This window comes from Protopterus annectens, chromosome 7.part1 (genome assembly GCF_019279795.1).
Source record: "Protopterus annectens isolate FY-2018-M chromosome 7.part1, PAN1.0, whole genome shotgun sequence".
NCBI classification, from domain to species: Eukaryota; Metazoa; Chordata; order Ceratodontiformes; family Protopteridae; genus Protopterus; species Protopterus annectens.
In genome coordinates, this window is record NC_056740.1 from 297,509,289 (window position 1) to 297,525,369 (window position 16,081).

Consider the following 16,081-nt stretch of genomic DNA (forward strand, 5'->3'; position numbering starts at 1 on the left):
TGGCTCTAAATCAAACCATCCATTTACCCACCTTTTTTCAAAATCCACAGAACAAAGGAGAAAGACTCCTGCACTCCTTGGATGTTCACAGGCAACTACGTTACTACTTGGATAAAACTAAGCCTTTCAGAAAATCTGACCAGCTCTTTGTATCCTATGCTACCACATCACAAGGAAAGACTATCTCAAAACAGACCATTTCAAAATGGATAGGACATTGCATACGTTTTTGCTACACCCATCATGGAAAACCAGTTCTTGCTAGCATAAGGCCCGACTCCACCAGGGCAGCAGCTACATCTACAGCCTTCCTCAGGGGGGTGCCAACCAAGGATATTCTGGAAGCTGCAACTTGGAGTTCAGTACACACCTTCACCAAACACTATCACTTACCACTATACTCTAAGACTAGAGCTGGCTTCGCCACTGCAGTTTTGCAGGGCCTTCTAGCCTCTTCTAACCCTGTTTGATTCCACCTCCCATCCTTAGCTTTGGGATTCAACCCAAGTGTGATGACTGCAGCAGGGTAACACGATGAACATAGTACAGTTTTGTACCTACCATAAATGTAGATGTTCGAGTGTTCACCCTGCTGCAGTCCAGGTTACCCTCCCTCCATCCCCTCTGATCTAACTGAAACCTTTCTATGCCTTTATATCTGATACATCCTTTGTGGTGTATTTGCTTATAGCTTCAGGTATGGTTTTGTTTGTGCTTCACTTTTATTATTGGTACTATGTAGTGATCTCCTACTGGGGGGCACCTGACATCTGGGGCAAGAAAAACTGAAGAAAATGGCGTTGGATGCCTCTTTTATACCCCTGACACACTGACGTCAGGGAAGAAGCGACAGCAACCGACGCCGGACCAAGACTTTGGAATTCAGGCCGACTGCAGGACCGCCTGACGACAGGATAACCCAAGTGTGATGACTGCAGCAGGGTGAACACTCGAACATCTACATTTATGGTAGGTACAAAACTGTACTTTACAGCAATACTGATAAAGTCCCCTGTGAAAGCATTTCTGTGTAAACCGCTGTACAGTGGGAATCGGGAAATTTAACATTTTCTCCACTGTAGTACGATGTCAGGGTTGGTATATATAATTTGCAGGGGGTGTGGGGGGCATCTCCATATGGGGGTGCATGGGGTCTTTCCCCCATGCAAAAACGTATTTTTTTTTACATTCAAGTTTTTGGAAACTTGAATATATGGTCTCAACCAAATGACTTTAGAGTTTCTAACACTCAATAATATGATACAAGTCCAGATATACATATGTGTGTATGTATGTATGCATAAATAGATATAGTTTGTAAGAGTGTGAGTGCATACATAGATGTGTATCTGTATGCATAGGTTTATGTAGTTTTTTTATTTTAAATTTGTTTACTAGGCTAATACACTGATCACAACTGATCACTTACAGGTACTGCCTTGGTGAAATAATTCAAAAAGAATTAAAAAAAATGGAAGAGAGAGGCAGTAAGCTGTACATATCAAAAACTGAACAGAAAGTAACACTACACAACAAAACTGTACAGCAGCAATAAATAGATGTGGTCATTGCATTATTAATGCCAGTGTTCTAAAGTGAGAGAAGGTAGAGTTGGTTATTGATTGGGTCAGAGGCTTGAGTGAGGTCAAGGAATGTTGCTCCTGTCAAATTGTCTTTGTGCATGTTGAGGTGTATTTCATTGGTTAGGCACCAAATCACTGTCATCATGCTACGACCCATCCTGGATCCATGCAGTCTAATGGTAAAGTGAAGTTGCGAACTAGATATAAATTAATTTTTTTAGCACCTTGCCAAGAGTGGGTAGGATGAAAATCGATTGAAAGTGCCAGATATATAGATAGATATAAGGATAATGCATGTAATATATACAGATATATATGCACACATGCATACACTATATATAAGAAGACTGTGCTTATGCACACACACACACACACACACACACACACACACACACACACGCACACCCACGCACGCACACACACATATTAAATATCAACTACAAGGTCATACAAAAATTGGAAAGGTGAAAACAAAAATAAAATTTACCTTTTCCCTCTTCTGTAACTCCAATGACCCAAAAACTGAGGCACAGCATCTGCAGTAAAACAAATTACAATGAAGTCAAATGTTGATAACACAAACAGTCTTCATGTGAGGTATTGTTTGAAATAAGCCAGACGATCAACAGCAGTGCTCCTGTGAGGATGTCATAAAGACTATAACAAACTCTTGTGAGCTTCATTATCTAGAATGTAAACAAAGCGGAGCAGTAGTTACGAAAATAAGAAATACCTGCTGATAATTAGATACTTTACAAAACCTTGGCCAAGAGTAGGCAAAAGTGAACTTAAAATTGATAACAAAATTTCCATATCACACACACACACACACACACACACACATACACACACACACACACACACACACACACACACACACACACACACACACACACACACTGCTTATTATTAACATTGTCGCAAACTGCAGAATCACACTTCTTCCCTTTGATTCTCAGCTGAAGTAACTTGTGCACTGTCTGCGTGTCCTTCCTTTATACATGCTCACCCTTTCTTTAGCTGCATGGGTTCATAGGTTCATACTAGGCTATCTGCCCTAGGGCATTTATAAGCCTAGCCAGAGTGTGTTTGGCTTTCGCCACCCATTTTAACTTAATTTTGCTATGCCCTTTTTCGAGGTTAGTATACTGTGCCTCTGTCTAACAGTGACACAAAAGTGATACCCGGGTTAAACCTACGATCTCCCATCCACTCATCAAGATTCCTCTTGAAGAGAGTCAATGAGGGACTCTGCCTAACCTGGACTGGGATTTTATTCCAGAGTGAACGGAGCCTCTGGGTTATGAATCTGTCCCTCCAGCATATCCTATTTATTTCATTGCTGAGGTTCAAGTCTCTCGAGTGCGTAGCTCGATGGGATTTGGATTTTTTGAGGTGCAGCATGTCCCTTAGTTCCGGGTTGGACATGGCTTTATACTTCAGGCACAGATTGCCTCTGAGCAGGCGGTATGCCACTGAGTAGAGCTGGAGTTTCTTTAACCGGACAGCATATGGCATCTGTTTGAGCCCTTTGATCCTCTTGGTGAGGTACATTTGGGGTCTTTCCAGTTGCTGCAGGTGTTTGGTAAGGTACATCCCAAAAGGGGCATTGTACTCGATTATGGGCCTGATGAGGGATGAGTAAAGAGGCACAATGACCTCCCCTGATCTAGATGTGAATCCCTTCATGATTAAGTGGGCTATATAAAATGTTTTTCTAACCACTTTGGCCACGTGGTTGTCAAATGAGAGATTGCTATCAACTTGGGTCCCCAGCTCCCTAATTACTTCTTCTGTACTTAATGGATTACCACCTATGTGTTAATTTGTGGGCACTTTGTTTTTGCCAAAGGGGATGACTATACACTTTTTGGCGTTTAGCTTGAGGCCATGGCTCTGGCACCAGTTGTCTGTTTCTATGAGGCCCTTTTGGAGGATGCTTGTGTCGGCTGGAGAGTCGATTATGGCGCCCAGTTTGCAGTCATCTGCGAACTTGGTCAGCCACAGTCCTTCTGTGTTGGCCTGTACCTCCGAGAAATATATACCGAACAAGAGAGGTCCCAAGACTGAGCCTTGTGGGACGCCACTTGTAACTGGTTTGGAGTCTGACATGGCTCCAGCAATTCTAACCATGTGGGTTCTGTCATTGAGCCAGTTTGCAACCCATCTAGTGACATAGGGGTTTATATTTAAGCTGGTGAGCTTATCTATAATGCCCGAGTGGGGTATTGTATCGAAGGCTTTTGTGAGGTCCAGGTAGGCTGTGCTGGCCACCTTCCCCTCGTCAATGGCCTTGGTGACTGTTTCAAAGAAATCGACCAGGTTTAAGAGGTAGGATCTGCCCTTAACAAAGCCGAACTGGGTAGGATCCAGTGTCTGTAGGTCCCCAATATCTTTATTTATGAGGTCCATGATGATCCTTTCCATAGCTTTGCAGACAAAGCTAGTCAGGCTTAGTTTCCAGGATCCGTTGAGGCACCACCTTTGTGGAGAGGGACCACTGTTGCTGTACGCCACTGTTTGGGTACATATCCTGTAGTAAGGCTGAGATTGAACAGTAGTTTTATGTTTGGGTTTAGCTCTTCTTGGAGTTTGTGTAGGAAGCAGCCCGGGACACCGTCTGGCCCCATTAATGCTGTGTTTTTGCTTTGGAGAGGGCGGCTCTTACCTGAGCATCTGAGATGTCAGGGGGGCAGCACTCTGCTGGGATAGATATTTGCCCTTTTGGTGGGGGGGGGTTTGCGCTGAACCTGTCAGCTAGGATGTTGGCAATGTCTGTGGGTTCGGTGTATTTTTTGTCATTTTGGACTAATTCTGAGCATACCTTGGAATTCCCACCCAGGTTCCTAAAATAACTAAAGAAAGCCTTGTGATTATCCTTAGTGTCCTGTGCAGTTTTTCTCCTGAACCTGGCCTTAGACGATTTTATGAGTGCCCGTAGTTTTTTGCTAATACTGATGAGAGTTGCCTTCCCTTTTTGGGATTTTGCTCTATCATGTAGTAGCTTCCTCCTTCTATTGTATAGTTTGTTTATGGCTGGGGTCCACCAGACAGGACGTCTGCCTTTGGAGGATTGGGTCTTGCTTTTATTTGGGATTGCATGATCCATGCATTCCTGAAGGTGTTCATAGAATGCGTTTATAAAGGATTCTGCGGTCTGGGACGTATTTTCCACAGGCCCGGGGGCTTTTAAGGATTCCACCTCAGTTCTGAGGAGTGTGAAATTTGCTTTAGAGAAGTTTTTCACTGTGGTTTTCTGGGCAGGGGCTGGGATCGGGATGTGAATATCCAGTGAGATTAGTTTATGGTCTGATGTTACCAGTGAGGGATACACTTCTGGCCTGGAGCATAGAGTCCCCATATTGATGATGATCAGGTCCAGTATGTTTTCCCCTCTTGTGGGAGTGGTAACAAGTTGTTCCATAGCATTTGAGTTTATAAATTCTAGGAACCTTTGGGCTAGGGTGTTGGAGCTAGAGTAATGCTCCCAGTCTATGTTTGGGTAGTTGAAGTCGCTCAATATAATGGTGTTTGGAGAGACCTTTATATTTTCCGGTGTTCTCAGGAAGGCTGAGTGGGGTTGCTAGGTTTGGGAGGGTGGTCTGTAGCAGGCTATAAACTGGAAGGCAGTTTTACCCACTGTTAGTTGCACATGGATAGTCTCTGATGCTTCGTGCTGTGCCACCAACCTGGAGGTGTGGGTATCTTTGACGAATATTGATACTCCCCCTTCTTTTGTGGTTCGGTCCAAGTTTTGGGGCCGAAAAGCATGGTATGAGGTATAACCTGGTAGTGCTGGGGTGCTCTTGGGAGCCTTGAACCAGGTTTCTGTTACTGCACAGATATCGATGTTCTCCATGATAAGGAGAGTTTCGAGTGCGTGCATCTTGAGGTTTAGACGTCTGGCGTTGAGTAGCATTATTCTTAGTTTCTTATCCCTTGTGATACCTATGGAGGTGGGTTTGTCTTTTGAGCCTTGCCTAAAAAAGGCACTATGGGGGTGGCAAGAGCCTTTGCCAATATCCGAAAGCCCAGGGGTGACAGGTGCAAGCCGTCCCTAGCGAAACATCGTGGCTTGTCGTGCATGTCATCCCAGGCTGACAGGCATTGGATCCCCTTTGAATGACACCAAAGCCAGTTATTGAAATTGATCATCTTTCTTCATATTGTGGCATCATTCTTGGTGAGTGTAAGATGCTACTCAAGGTCAGGGTCATACCGGCTTGGGCTACATGCTCAGAGAGCTCCTCTATGTCTCTTTTCATGTAGTCCAGGGTGGTACGTCTCGGGTCATTCACACCAGCATGGACAATGACTGAGTCATATTTGTACTTGCCTTGGAGTGACCTGAGTGTTTGTGTTATGTGGCAGATCCTAGCGCCCGACAGGCAGCTCTCCTTGTTCACCCTGGTGAGCGGGATGTCAGTGTGCCTGATGATAGAGTCACCTATTATAAGTGTATCAGGTGTGTTGTTTAGCCTTAAGGGCTGTGACTGTTCGGCACACTGGCTTTGTGAGCTATGTGTTGCACGTGTTTTGTTTTGGGGTAGCGGTTGCTTGGGTGTCTGCTTTGGAGGTCTCTGCTGCTTAGGCAGATCTTTATTTAGAGCCTCCAAGTATGTTTTTGTGTGTTTATGTGTTTGGTTTGCTGTCGTGGTAGGTCTATGTGAGACTGGAATTGTAGTGAGTGTGGTTTCCTTCTCCTCCTGACTGGTTATGCCAGTACTGAGTTGAGAGAGCTTACCCTCCTGTTTGGCTATATGGTTGCATCTCTCACACGTGTTGGAATTTGTTGGGAGGAGTAGAGGGTTGTCTGTGTACATGAGGCAGTTGTAACATTGCCTCAAGATTCCCAGATTCACCAGCTGGACCGGAGAGGAGATTGACAACTGACCTTTGGACATGCTAGGGTAGTATTGGGAATTCCTTTATAATTGAAAAAAAGGGCCAGTGGGGAACAAGGTACCCAAGGGGAGTTTGTGAGGGTGTAGTGCTTTTAATTTTTTTAGTGCTGACTTATATAATTGCTTTAGTGAGCAAGTGCCAGGTAACTTAAAAGCAATGTGTTACAGGTAACTTAAATGCAAAAATTACAAACAGTAACTTTCTTTCAAGTGAAACAAGGAAATAAGTACAGTAAGCAATGCAGATATCACTAGGGATCCACAGAAGTGCTGAAAAGCCGCGTTTTAGGTGGAATTAGCTTTTCAGGGAAATAACAAGCAAACAAACAACAAGCATACAAACAAAGCTAGATTCAGCAGGCCTGGATCTAGTCTGCCACAGCAAACAAGGTGTACCAATTTCAGTAAGAAGCAGTTCAGATATGCAGGCACTATAAGCCTTTAACCAGAAATTCCCAGCTCAGAAGGGCAGAGTCCAGCCTCTCCTCCCACAAGAGTGCAGACCACGAACCCTCTTAATGTAAAATAACTGGCCTGAAGCCCAAGTGCTTAAACCAGAACTAATACACTTTTAGAACAACAGACACTGAGCCCTCAATCAGCAGTTCCCAACTTAGAAGGATGTAAGCTACCTGTTCTGCCACTACAGTGCAGACCACAAACCTTCCTAATGTAAAACAACTGGTCTGAAGCCCAAGTGCTTAAACTAAAAGGCTTAGAATGAGTTACACCAAGCAGTAATAAATATAATTGAGTACTTTTAAAATGACGCAAAAATAAAATAAAGTAGGAAGAAACACAAATACAGTAAAAGCAGATATTTTTTTTTTTTTTTTTTGTATGTGGAAAGAGAGAAAGGAGTAGCAGAAACTAAGCTGATTGACCTTCTCAAATGTTCTCCCTGTACTGGGTAGAATGAGGTAATGACACTAGACTGGGAGGAGGGTCCCAGATCAAAATTACACTAGGGGCAGGCAACTGCAAAGCCACCAACTATAAAACTATACCAACAGGGAGGGAGGGTGGAAAACAAACTGCAGAAATGTATCTCACAGCTGAAAAGCAGCAGTGAGCCTTTAAGTGAAAGTTTTAAACAGCTAAAGGAGCCTCTAGGAAAAAGAGTTTAACTGCAACAAGTTATCAGAAATAAACAACCCATCAGATGCTTAACAAAAGTGGACAATTTCCAGTTAATACCTCACACACAGTGAAGCTAGCTAGAAAAATACACAGTACACAAAGTGCTATAAATAACAAAGAAATAAAGAACAAAATAAACAAAAAACAGGATACTTAATGTTATATATTATAGCTCTGAGTTTGCTGAGTGTCCTTCCTTCGATTAGCTGAGTGTAAAATGGCAGAACACTCACAACTGAGTTTCTTAGGTAACAGAAAGTTGAAACCTGAGACAGCTTTTAAGAAAGAAATCTCAAAAGAACGAATGAGGTGCTTAGTCTAAGCTGTAGTCCAGGTAACCTCAGTCAGCCAATGACCTCAAACAATTCTCTCTCACTGAAATGCCTGATGTCTTTGGCTAAACCAAGATGTCCCTGAATATGTGCTCAGACACACAGCCTTCACAAACACTAGGCCCAAATACAAGCCTGAATATGGAAATGCTACAAATATCCCCACTACTTGGAACAACTGCAGAAATGTATCTCACAGCTGAAAAGCAGCAGTGAGCCTTTAAATGAAAGTTTTAAACAGCTAAAGGAGCCTCTAGAAAAAAGAGTTTAACCGCAACAGGTTTTCAGAAATAAACAACCCAACAGATGCTTAACAAAAGTGGACAATTTCCAGTTAATACCTCACACACAGTGATACTGGCTAGAAAAATACACAGTACACAAAGTGCTATAAATAACAAAGAAATAAAGAACAAAATAAACAAAAAACAGGATACTTAATGTTATATATTATAGCTCCGAGTTTGCTGAGTGTCCTTCCTTCCTCTTTCCAGGGCTTCCATTTTCCTCCTAAGCACGTGCATTGTCTACGTGTCCTTCCTTTATACATGTTCACCCTTTCTTTATCTGCATGGGTTTCTCCAGGGCTTCCATTTTCCTCCTAAGCACGTGCAATGTCTATGTGTCCTTCCTTTATACATGCTCACCCTTTCTTTATCTGCATGGGTTTCTCCAAGGGTTCTATTTTCCTCCTAAGCACAGAAAACATAGTGTAAGTAAATTAACAATTCTCTGAATTAGTAACAGCTTTAAGTGCTGATTGTGAGTGAATGTATTTATATGAACCATGCAGTAAACTTACTTGCTATCTAGGGTTATTGTCTCTGCAGAGTCAGACTTCATCTCCCTGCATCTCGGAAGTGGATAAATCCGGTATTGTAGTATGGATTATATCTCTCTCAACCTCTTTCCTGGGTGTCTATATCTATGTAGTCATAATAGTCAATTAAAGTCCCTCATACTTCTCCTGATATAACCGCTGTCTGGTCTACTGTTCTTTGTACTTCAGAGAACCTCCTATGCTTAATGTCAACCCCCAATTTACAAGAAGTTTTCTATCATAAAGCTTTGTATCACATTGTATTATATATCAATTATAAATAATCTGTTTTCATTTTCTTGTCCTCAGATGTACCACTGTACGACATTTTATTCTACCATATATTGTTTCCATACCAAGAGTAAAAAGTCTGTATTAAACTGTGACTAATTTTTATTGACCTAAAATGTGTTTATGCTTATTGTCTAAAATGTATTAACTACTGTTTTACTGTCTAACCGTTTTGTTGTGGAGTTTTTCTCCCTAGGCCTCAGCTAACATGTGACAGCTTCCCTACTCAGCTGGACCATCCTGGTAAACAAATGCAATAAATAAATATACATTCAGGTCTCTGACGGCATGTGGTGGTAAAATTTGGGTTCTGTAAGAATTAGAAGATTTTATTCTTAGTGATAAGAAATTAAAATGGTTAAATGAGATGTCCTACGTTTATTGTTTTAGAATAACTTAAATGCTATTTACAGGTTTTTGTGTGTTTCAGTATTATAGAAGTAACTGTAAGTGCTTGTTCACTAGTTTCCAGTAAACAAATGTCAAATAAATAAATAAATGTGTTATCAATTTTTCGCTGTGTACCTGTACCCATTCTAGGCTGCTGTCAAAAACTAGATTACCTTTTGGCACCAGATTACATTTCATAGTTATGTGGAAAAGAATAATTACATACAGAGTGCAAAGAAACAAATCACAACTTTTTTTGTCATGATAGAATCTTTCTCTTGACAATGATACAGATTTATATGTAATAAAAAAAAATCTTTTTGTTGTTGTTCTTTTGTAGGACAAAGTGGTAAATTACCATTGAGAAATGCCATTCAATCTAAGATGAGTGACAGAAGTCATTTGGTGGTCAGAAGAGGCTTCTGTTCTAAGCTTGAGGAAAGCAGACTGCAGCCAGAAAAGGTATCTGAGACACAGACTGCACATCCTAAGACGATAAAGACAAGTAAGACTATGGCTTGACTTTTTTAAATTTATGTTTAGTTCAAGTAGTCAGTTAATTCTAAAAATATTTTAAGTTATCATGCACTGGAGAGGGCCCGGCCACCTGTTGGTGTAAAGTTTGGTTCTAGATGATTTGGTCAACTTGTTTACTGTTGATGTGGCACCCCAACATGCTTTACAGATGGGGAAAAAGGGGTTTGAGGACTACAGAGATTACACAAACGTAGAAAGAGTACAAGCAGCAAAAAGTTTAGTAGGTAATGTATGAAAAGTATTTAGTCTGCCCCTCAAGTTTCTGTATAAGGGCAATAAAAATAATACTGAAATAAGTTTCATTACAAGGGCAATAAAGATAATATTGAAATAGAGCCAAAAACTTTGTGTTAGCTATTTAATGTGGTTGTAGTATCCTCTTTGTGTTGGAAAAAAATACAGAGTGAACTATATCCCTTACTCAGCAAAGGCTTTAGAAACAGTAACAAAGTTGCAACCATCACATTGCATAGTTGCTGAGCAGATATTAACTTCTAGAGGAAATATTTCAGCAGATGGTAAAATTATTTGTATAGTTCTCGCCTTCCTTGTTTATATAAATTGATGCATATTTCACAACATTTCCTTCAGTTTGGCTTAATCTTATACCTTTCTCAAGATCAGCAAGGCTTGATCTTACACCTTGTCAAAACTGGGATGCTCACCTTTTCAAAACAGATTTTGTCTCGGGCCTTCCTAAGTTCTTTTTACAACTTTATAGTTCCTTGAACTTCTTGAAACCGGTTATGAATTCCTTTCATTGTTGTGACTTTTTCCTTTGAGAATTTGGCAGCTTTTTTTACTTTATTACAGTATGTGCATTAGTTTGAGCTATGAATGTTTAATTTTAAATATGTTTTACAGTTTTTTTAGGTAACAGTGTTGAAATGATGACGTCCTACGTTTACTAACCACTTAAGTGTGCTTGTGGAAATCACTTGCTACCAAAAGAGTTACACACTCCATGCATCTTGTGTTGGTGTAGAATATAATAAATCATAATGTGAACGTTGTCAGTGGAGAGTTCACTGTAGAGCATCTGGACCAGTGAGGGTCCCACCATCAAAGATCATACTAATGTACATATCTCCACTGGTTTCAGCTATATCTCCACTGAGTATAAAAGGTGATCCAAAGAATCTTGAATATCTCTTTCCTTTGCAGCTTTGGTTCACTCAGGGCATTCAACCTTATAGTACACTAAAGCTTTAGACACTTTGTTGTCTGTTTTTAAAAGACAGAAGCAAGAGGCAGATGATTCTGAAAAAGCTCAGGAATTTTTGAAAAGCATTTATTCTCCTATCTTTTATTTCATTATGGATAGTTATGAGTCTTCCTTTTAACAAGGTTCTGGTCTTGAAAATATGAATAAGACAATGTACCAGAAGAAGGGGTCACAAGATGGCATCTGTATCCAGAACAAGGCACTTTTGGTTTATACCAGCTGATTTATCCGCGCTGTGGATAAACCATTCTGCTCATCCTGTGAGTATAATACTATAATTTATACTACCTATCACACAAGCATTTATGGTCCTGATCTCAGATAAATTGTACAAAGCCCATCAGGAACACTTGTAATTGTACAAGTTCTGTAAAGCACATCCTGAGATGGTTGATAAAACAGCATATTTGACAAACAGGACTTTACCATAAGATTTTATCATAAGAGAATCTGCCATTATATAAGGAAGCTGTAGTCTTTGGTTTAACAAAAACATGTACAGTTCTTGTCCCTTGGCAAGTAAGAGCTGTCAGCTGCCAGGCTTACACTGATTCACGCTGTGGTACTACTTTGGATTAGATGCAGAAAATGGCTAACAGAAAGAGGTAGAACAGAGAAAGAACACACCAAGATGAATAAAACGGCTAATAAACTGAAATGGTTCGTGCGTAAGTGTGGCAGCGAATGGCTAATAGTAGCAGTACTGCAGTAGATGTGTCTCTTCCGTATCTGCAGTTTCTAGAATGGATTTAAAATATGGATGTTTTGCAGCACTGTTAGATGATCTATTTAATTCTACCAACCTTTTAAGTTTTACTGAGTTTGTTTAACATAAAAGAAGGAAGATCAACAATGGGACTTTTTAGCATTATTTTTAAATCCAAGGCTTTGTTCTAGGTGTAATAATTTGCAGCATTTCAAAAACTGAAATCAGAATTTGGAGTGCCTTCCAGTTCCTTCTCCACCATTACGGTTTCCTCATGTTTTCAGTTGTCTCCATTAGTTTCTTTGCAAAGCATGTTATAAGCTCTATAGACTTGTCATTCTTTAGCCTGGGAAGAGATCCGAAAGTTATTACAAATGTGCTTATCCGACAAAACAAGGATCAGAGTCCTATTCAGAATTCTCTGGCTTTCCTCAGAAACTGGAAATTTTCAAGACAATCCTGGATTTAGCAATTGTAAACAAATTTGTGAAGACACAAGAATTGAGAATTATTTCATTTCTTTCACTAGCCCTGCTGATTCCACGGGGAACATGTGTGAACACAGCAGACATTCACATTTTCCTCATATTTACGTTAGTACAGCCTTACTTTTATTTAACGGTTGTTTCCTTTGGTCTCAGCTGTTTGGTGTAGCAACTCCATCTCTGACATTTTCAGAGTGCATGGCTCTAGTATTGGCTCTCAGCACCACAAAAGACATTCATATTTTCATTACCTTGACAACAGTTTACTTAGTCTCACATTCCTGTCAGCATCCATTATACTGTCAAAGGCCTGTTATTATATGCCAGTAACTAGGGATTACTGTAAATTTAGAAAATTGTAGTGGCATGTTTCAGTCTATTCATTTTCTGGACATAGTCATAGATGCAGTACAACATAAAGTTATTTTGTTGAAGGGGAGCAGGAAGGAAATTATAGAGCCCCTCCTGAACTTCAAACAGAAGGAGCTGAGCACTTCAAGAGTATAACAGTGCTTTATGATATGTTGCCTTGTGCATAAGCACAGTTCCATATATAATATTCACGAGTGTAGCCATGTATACTGTTTGTACTCTACTGAGTACATTTTTTTCTGAGCATGATATCAACATGTTTATTTTTTTTTTGCTCATATAATGTCTCCAGCTGTCTAAATGAATGCTTTTAACAGCAGGTACAATAATCTAAAGACATCACCTTTAATAGTTTTAGGGAGAACAGCTGAAAGTGTTGCGTACATTTATTAAGTGCTTGGGGGACAGCATTTTGAGAAATGTGTCCATTTTTAAGTGATAGGTGTCGGGGGGGGGGGGTAGTATTAAGACCTTGTAAGTACAAAATGGAATTTTATTGCTACACCCCTGATCACATTTCATATGAGAACCAGCCAGTGCTTCATCAGATCCACGTAGGATCAACTCCTGCAAGACATCACACACATTCTTCCTTTAAAGAAGTAAATATTACCAAATCTTACCGGTTGCACAGTCCTCTCAGCGTGTTGAATTGTAAGCGTATGCACTCTATATCTCCCTGTCAGACTGTTAGCAGATGTGCATTGGGCTACCTTTGGGGAGCCCACTTTCTGACCCTTTGAGTTTAGGACATCTGCATGTAACTACTATGTCAGAAAGTATAAGCATCAGGGAGACAAACATGTAAGCCTTGGTCAGTTCCCTGAGGACACTGCTTCAGTCAATTCACACAACAGCACTGTCATGTCTTACATCCAGAAGGAAGAAGGGATCTATTTTTTCCAATTTTCCAGTCTGTGAAAGTCTTGGAATGAACATTACAATCAGTACAACCCAAGACATCTCATTCGAACAGTAAACGTTCTTAGCCGAAAAAAATCAGTGGCTTACAAATGGAAACTAGAGACTTCTGTCATCAAAGCTGTTGTCTGTAAGTTGGGTTATCCTCTAGGATACCTTTTTTTGCACCCCATAATAATGCTTGCTTTAAAAATTCTTCTGAAGAATATTACTGGAGACAGCACAGGAAATCCATGCTTTCTTCTTCCATTTGAATCAAGGTCTTCTGTATATTTTTCCCCTTCTCCCTTGATTTAGAAAATGTTCGAAAAAGTGAAGTGGGCAAGGCAGGCTTACTTCTGAATGTTACATACTGGCAAAGGGGACCATTTTATTTATGTATTTGTCATGGCTTAGTGGTAGGTCATACAGACTAATGTTGTTTGTATTCTGCTTTGCACACTGCATTGTCTAGCTGTCCAAAGACTGTTTTCACTGAAGACCTGTGAGAAAAATTCCTAACAAGTACAGTACGTATACATATCTGGAATTATAACATTTGGTTGAATGACCATTTAGTTGAATTATACATTATGGAATCCTAATGATTGAAAGACCATTTTGTTGAAAGTACCATTAGTGTAATGTGGAGTAATTTCATGTCATTCTGCAATAGAAAACTAGACTTTTTAAAAATAAATACCAATATCTAATTGCTGCACTGCTTTCATTTCTGTTTCTGTGCCACCATTGATACTTTGTGTGTGGTGTTTCCCTTTCCTCTGCTGTTGTATGACTGTGCAGTTAATTTATTTAGGTAAGGGAATATGGCACAGTTGGGGTAGGGGTTAAGCCATTCTGCAGAAAGCTCTTTGAAACATTTTCCCACAGGCAATTTTGATTGTATGATGTTTTAGTTGTTTGGAATATGAGTAAATGGGATTTTCAGCCATTTCAATTCAGTCATTTGGGATTTAACCAAACTGGCATAAAGTCATGCGTCGTGTAATTGTAGCATAAAGTCATGCGTCATATAATTGTATATCTGACCCTGGGGAGAAACTGTTTCAGATAGGCACGTGGTACACATTTACTGTATATGCATATGCACAGTTGCGTTACAGTTTCATCTAGTTATGTATAAGCAAATGACATGTACAGGTTGGCAAAGACAATTTATTTGCATGTGGTCCACTTGAAGAAGATAAGTAATTCTGAAAGTGTGAATGTGGCTTAGATACCTTTACAAATTTTTATATAAATGTGCTTGTTTGAATTGGATTTGTTTTGTAAAATAGCAGTAAGATACTATAATAAAAGTGGAGTTATAGTGAGCTCAGCTTAATATGCTGCGTAATAGTTTACTTATTGAGAAAAGAGAAAGTTGAAGCACTGATAAGACTATCGAGATAAGGAGTTCTGCTTATAAGAAAGTCCGTCCATGTGGTTTAAGGTTGTGTAGACGTGAGTCACTTTATAGAGTGGGGGTCTGTATGGAATGTAGGGAATGGTCATGCCACAGAATTGGGAGAGGGTAGGAATGCAGGAGGAGAACAATGAGAGAAGAATGTGAGATGATGCTGGCTGTGTAAATTATCCATTAGGTAATGGGTTAGTGTAGCAGAAAACAAGTGCAACAAGTACACAACCATTTAGTGTTTTTTTAAGATGCGGTACGGGGAGCTAAGGGCAGTATAATGAGGATGAGGGGGTTTAATAGTATGTCGAGCGTGGGAAAGAGGGATATGTGGCTCAAGCATTTATGACTTTTTCCAATATAAAGCTTAATGAAGGAGACTAAATGGCAGACAGGACGAAGTCTGGTTACTCTGGTGGTCAGTAAATCTGTGCTGCTGGAAAACCCAGGAAAGGAACTTTCTCCGCATAAGTGAATAGGCTGTTTCTTTCCTAGTTTTTGCTGGCTGTGACTGAAGATGCACATTGGCAGTTGATGGATGCAGCAGGTTTATGTCTTTAATCTGTGTTTGTTTAAGGTGTATACCACTTGAGCATATTAGTAGTAGAACATTTACAAGCATAATGAGAAACTGAATGGACGGCAGATGTCATACCTACTGTACATTTCAGAGCTCTTTGAAAGTGACTGTAAGTTCAAACTCTGCTGACACATCAAGTTTTTTGTCTTTTGTCGCCTTTTGATGTCTTGTGGGGTGAGCAGTCCTTGATGGCAAGTATGATGTCTTTCCCTAGACAGTATTGCTGTTGATTATAAAGACAAGAAGGCCTGCAGACAGAAAAATATTATGTGGGACAAATGGCATATTTTTCATTGAGGGCTGCACAGCACAATCTGGACCCATCTTGTGCTCCTATCCCTTTAATATTGAATTACCTATGCTTCCTTTCACAGTCAGGCCTAGCCTAGTTATTTGTAA

General features: G+C 40.2%; 1 protein-coding gene across 2 annotated transcripts in view; it reads left to right on the plus strand.

Annotated features, from left to right (window-relative positions):
* Positions 1–16,081, plus strand: part of LOC122807738 (protein FAM162A-like) — a 219,315-nt gene that overhangs the window by 55,530 nt on the left and 147,704 nt on the right. Inside the window, exons 2-3 of one of the 2 annotated variants that reach the window (XM_044078721.1) lie at positions 9,254–9,313; positions 9,801–9,965. In XM_044078721.1, coding sequence (XP_043934656.1) covers positions 9,254–9,313; positions 9,801–9,965 — 225 coding nt within the window. The remainder of the gene's footprint in view (positions 1–9,253; positions 9,314–9,800; positions 9,966–16,081) is intronic. The other variant, XM_044078722.1, reaches the window with a different exon arrangement.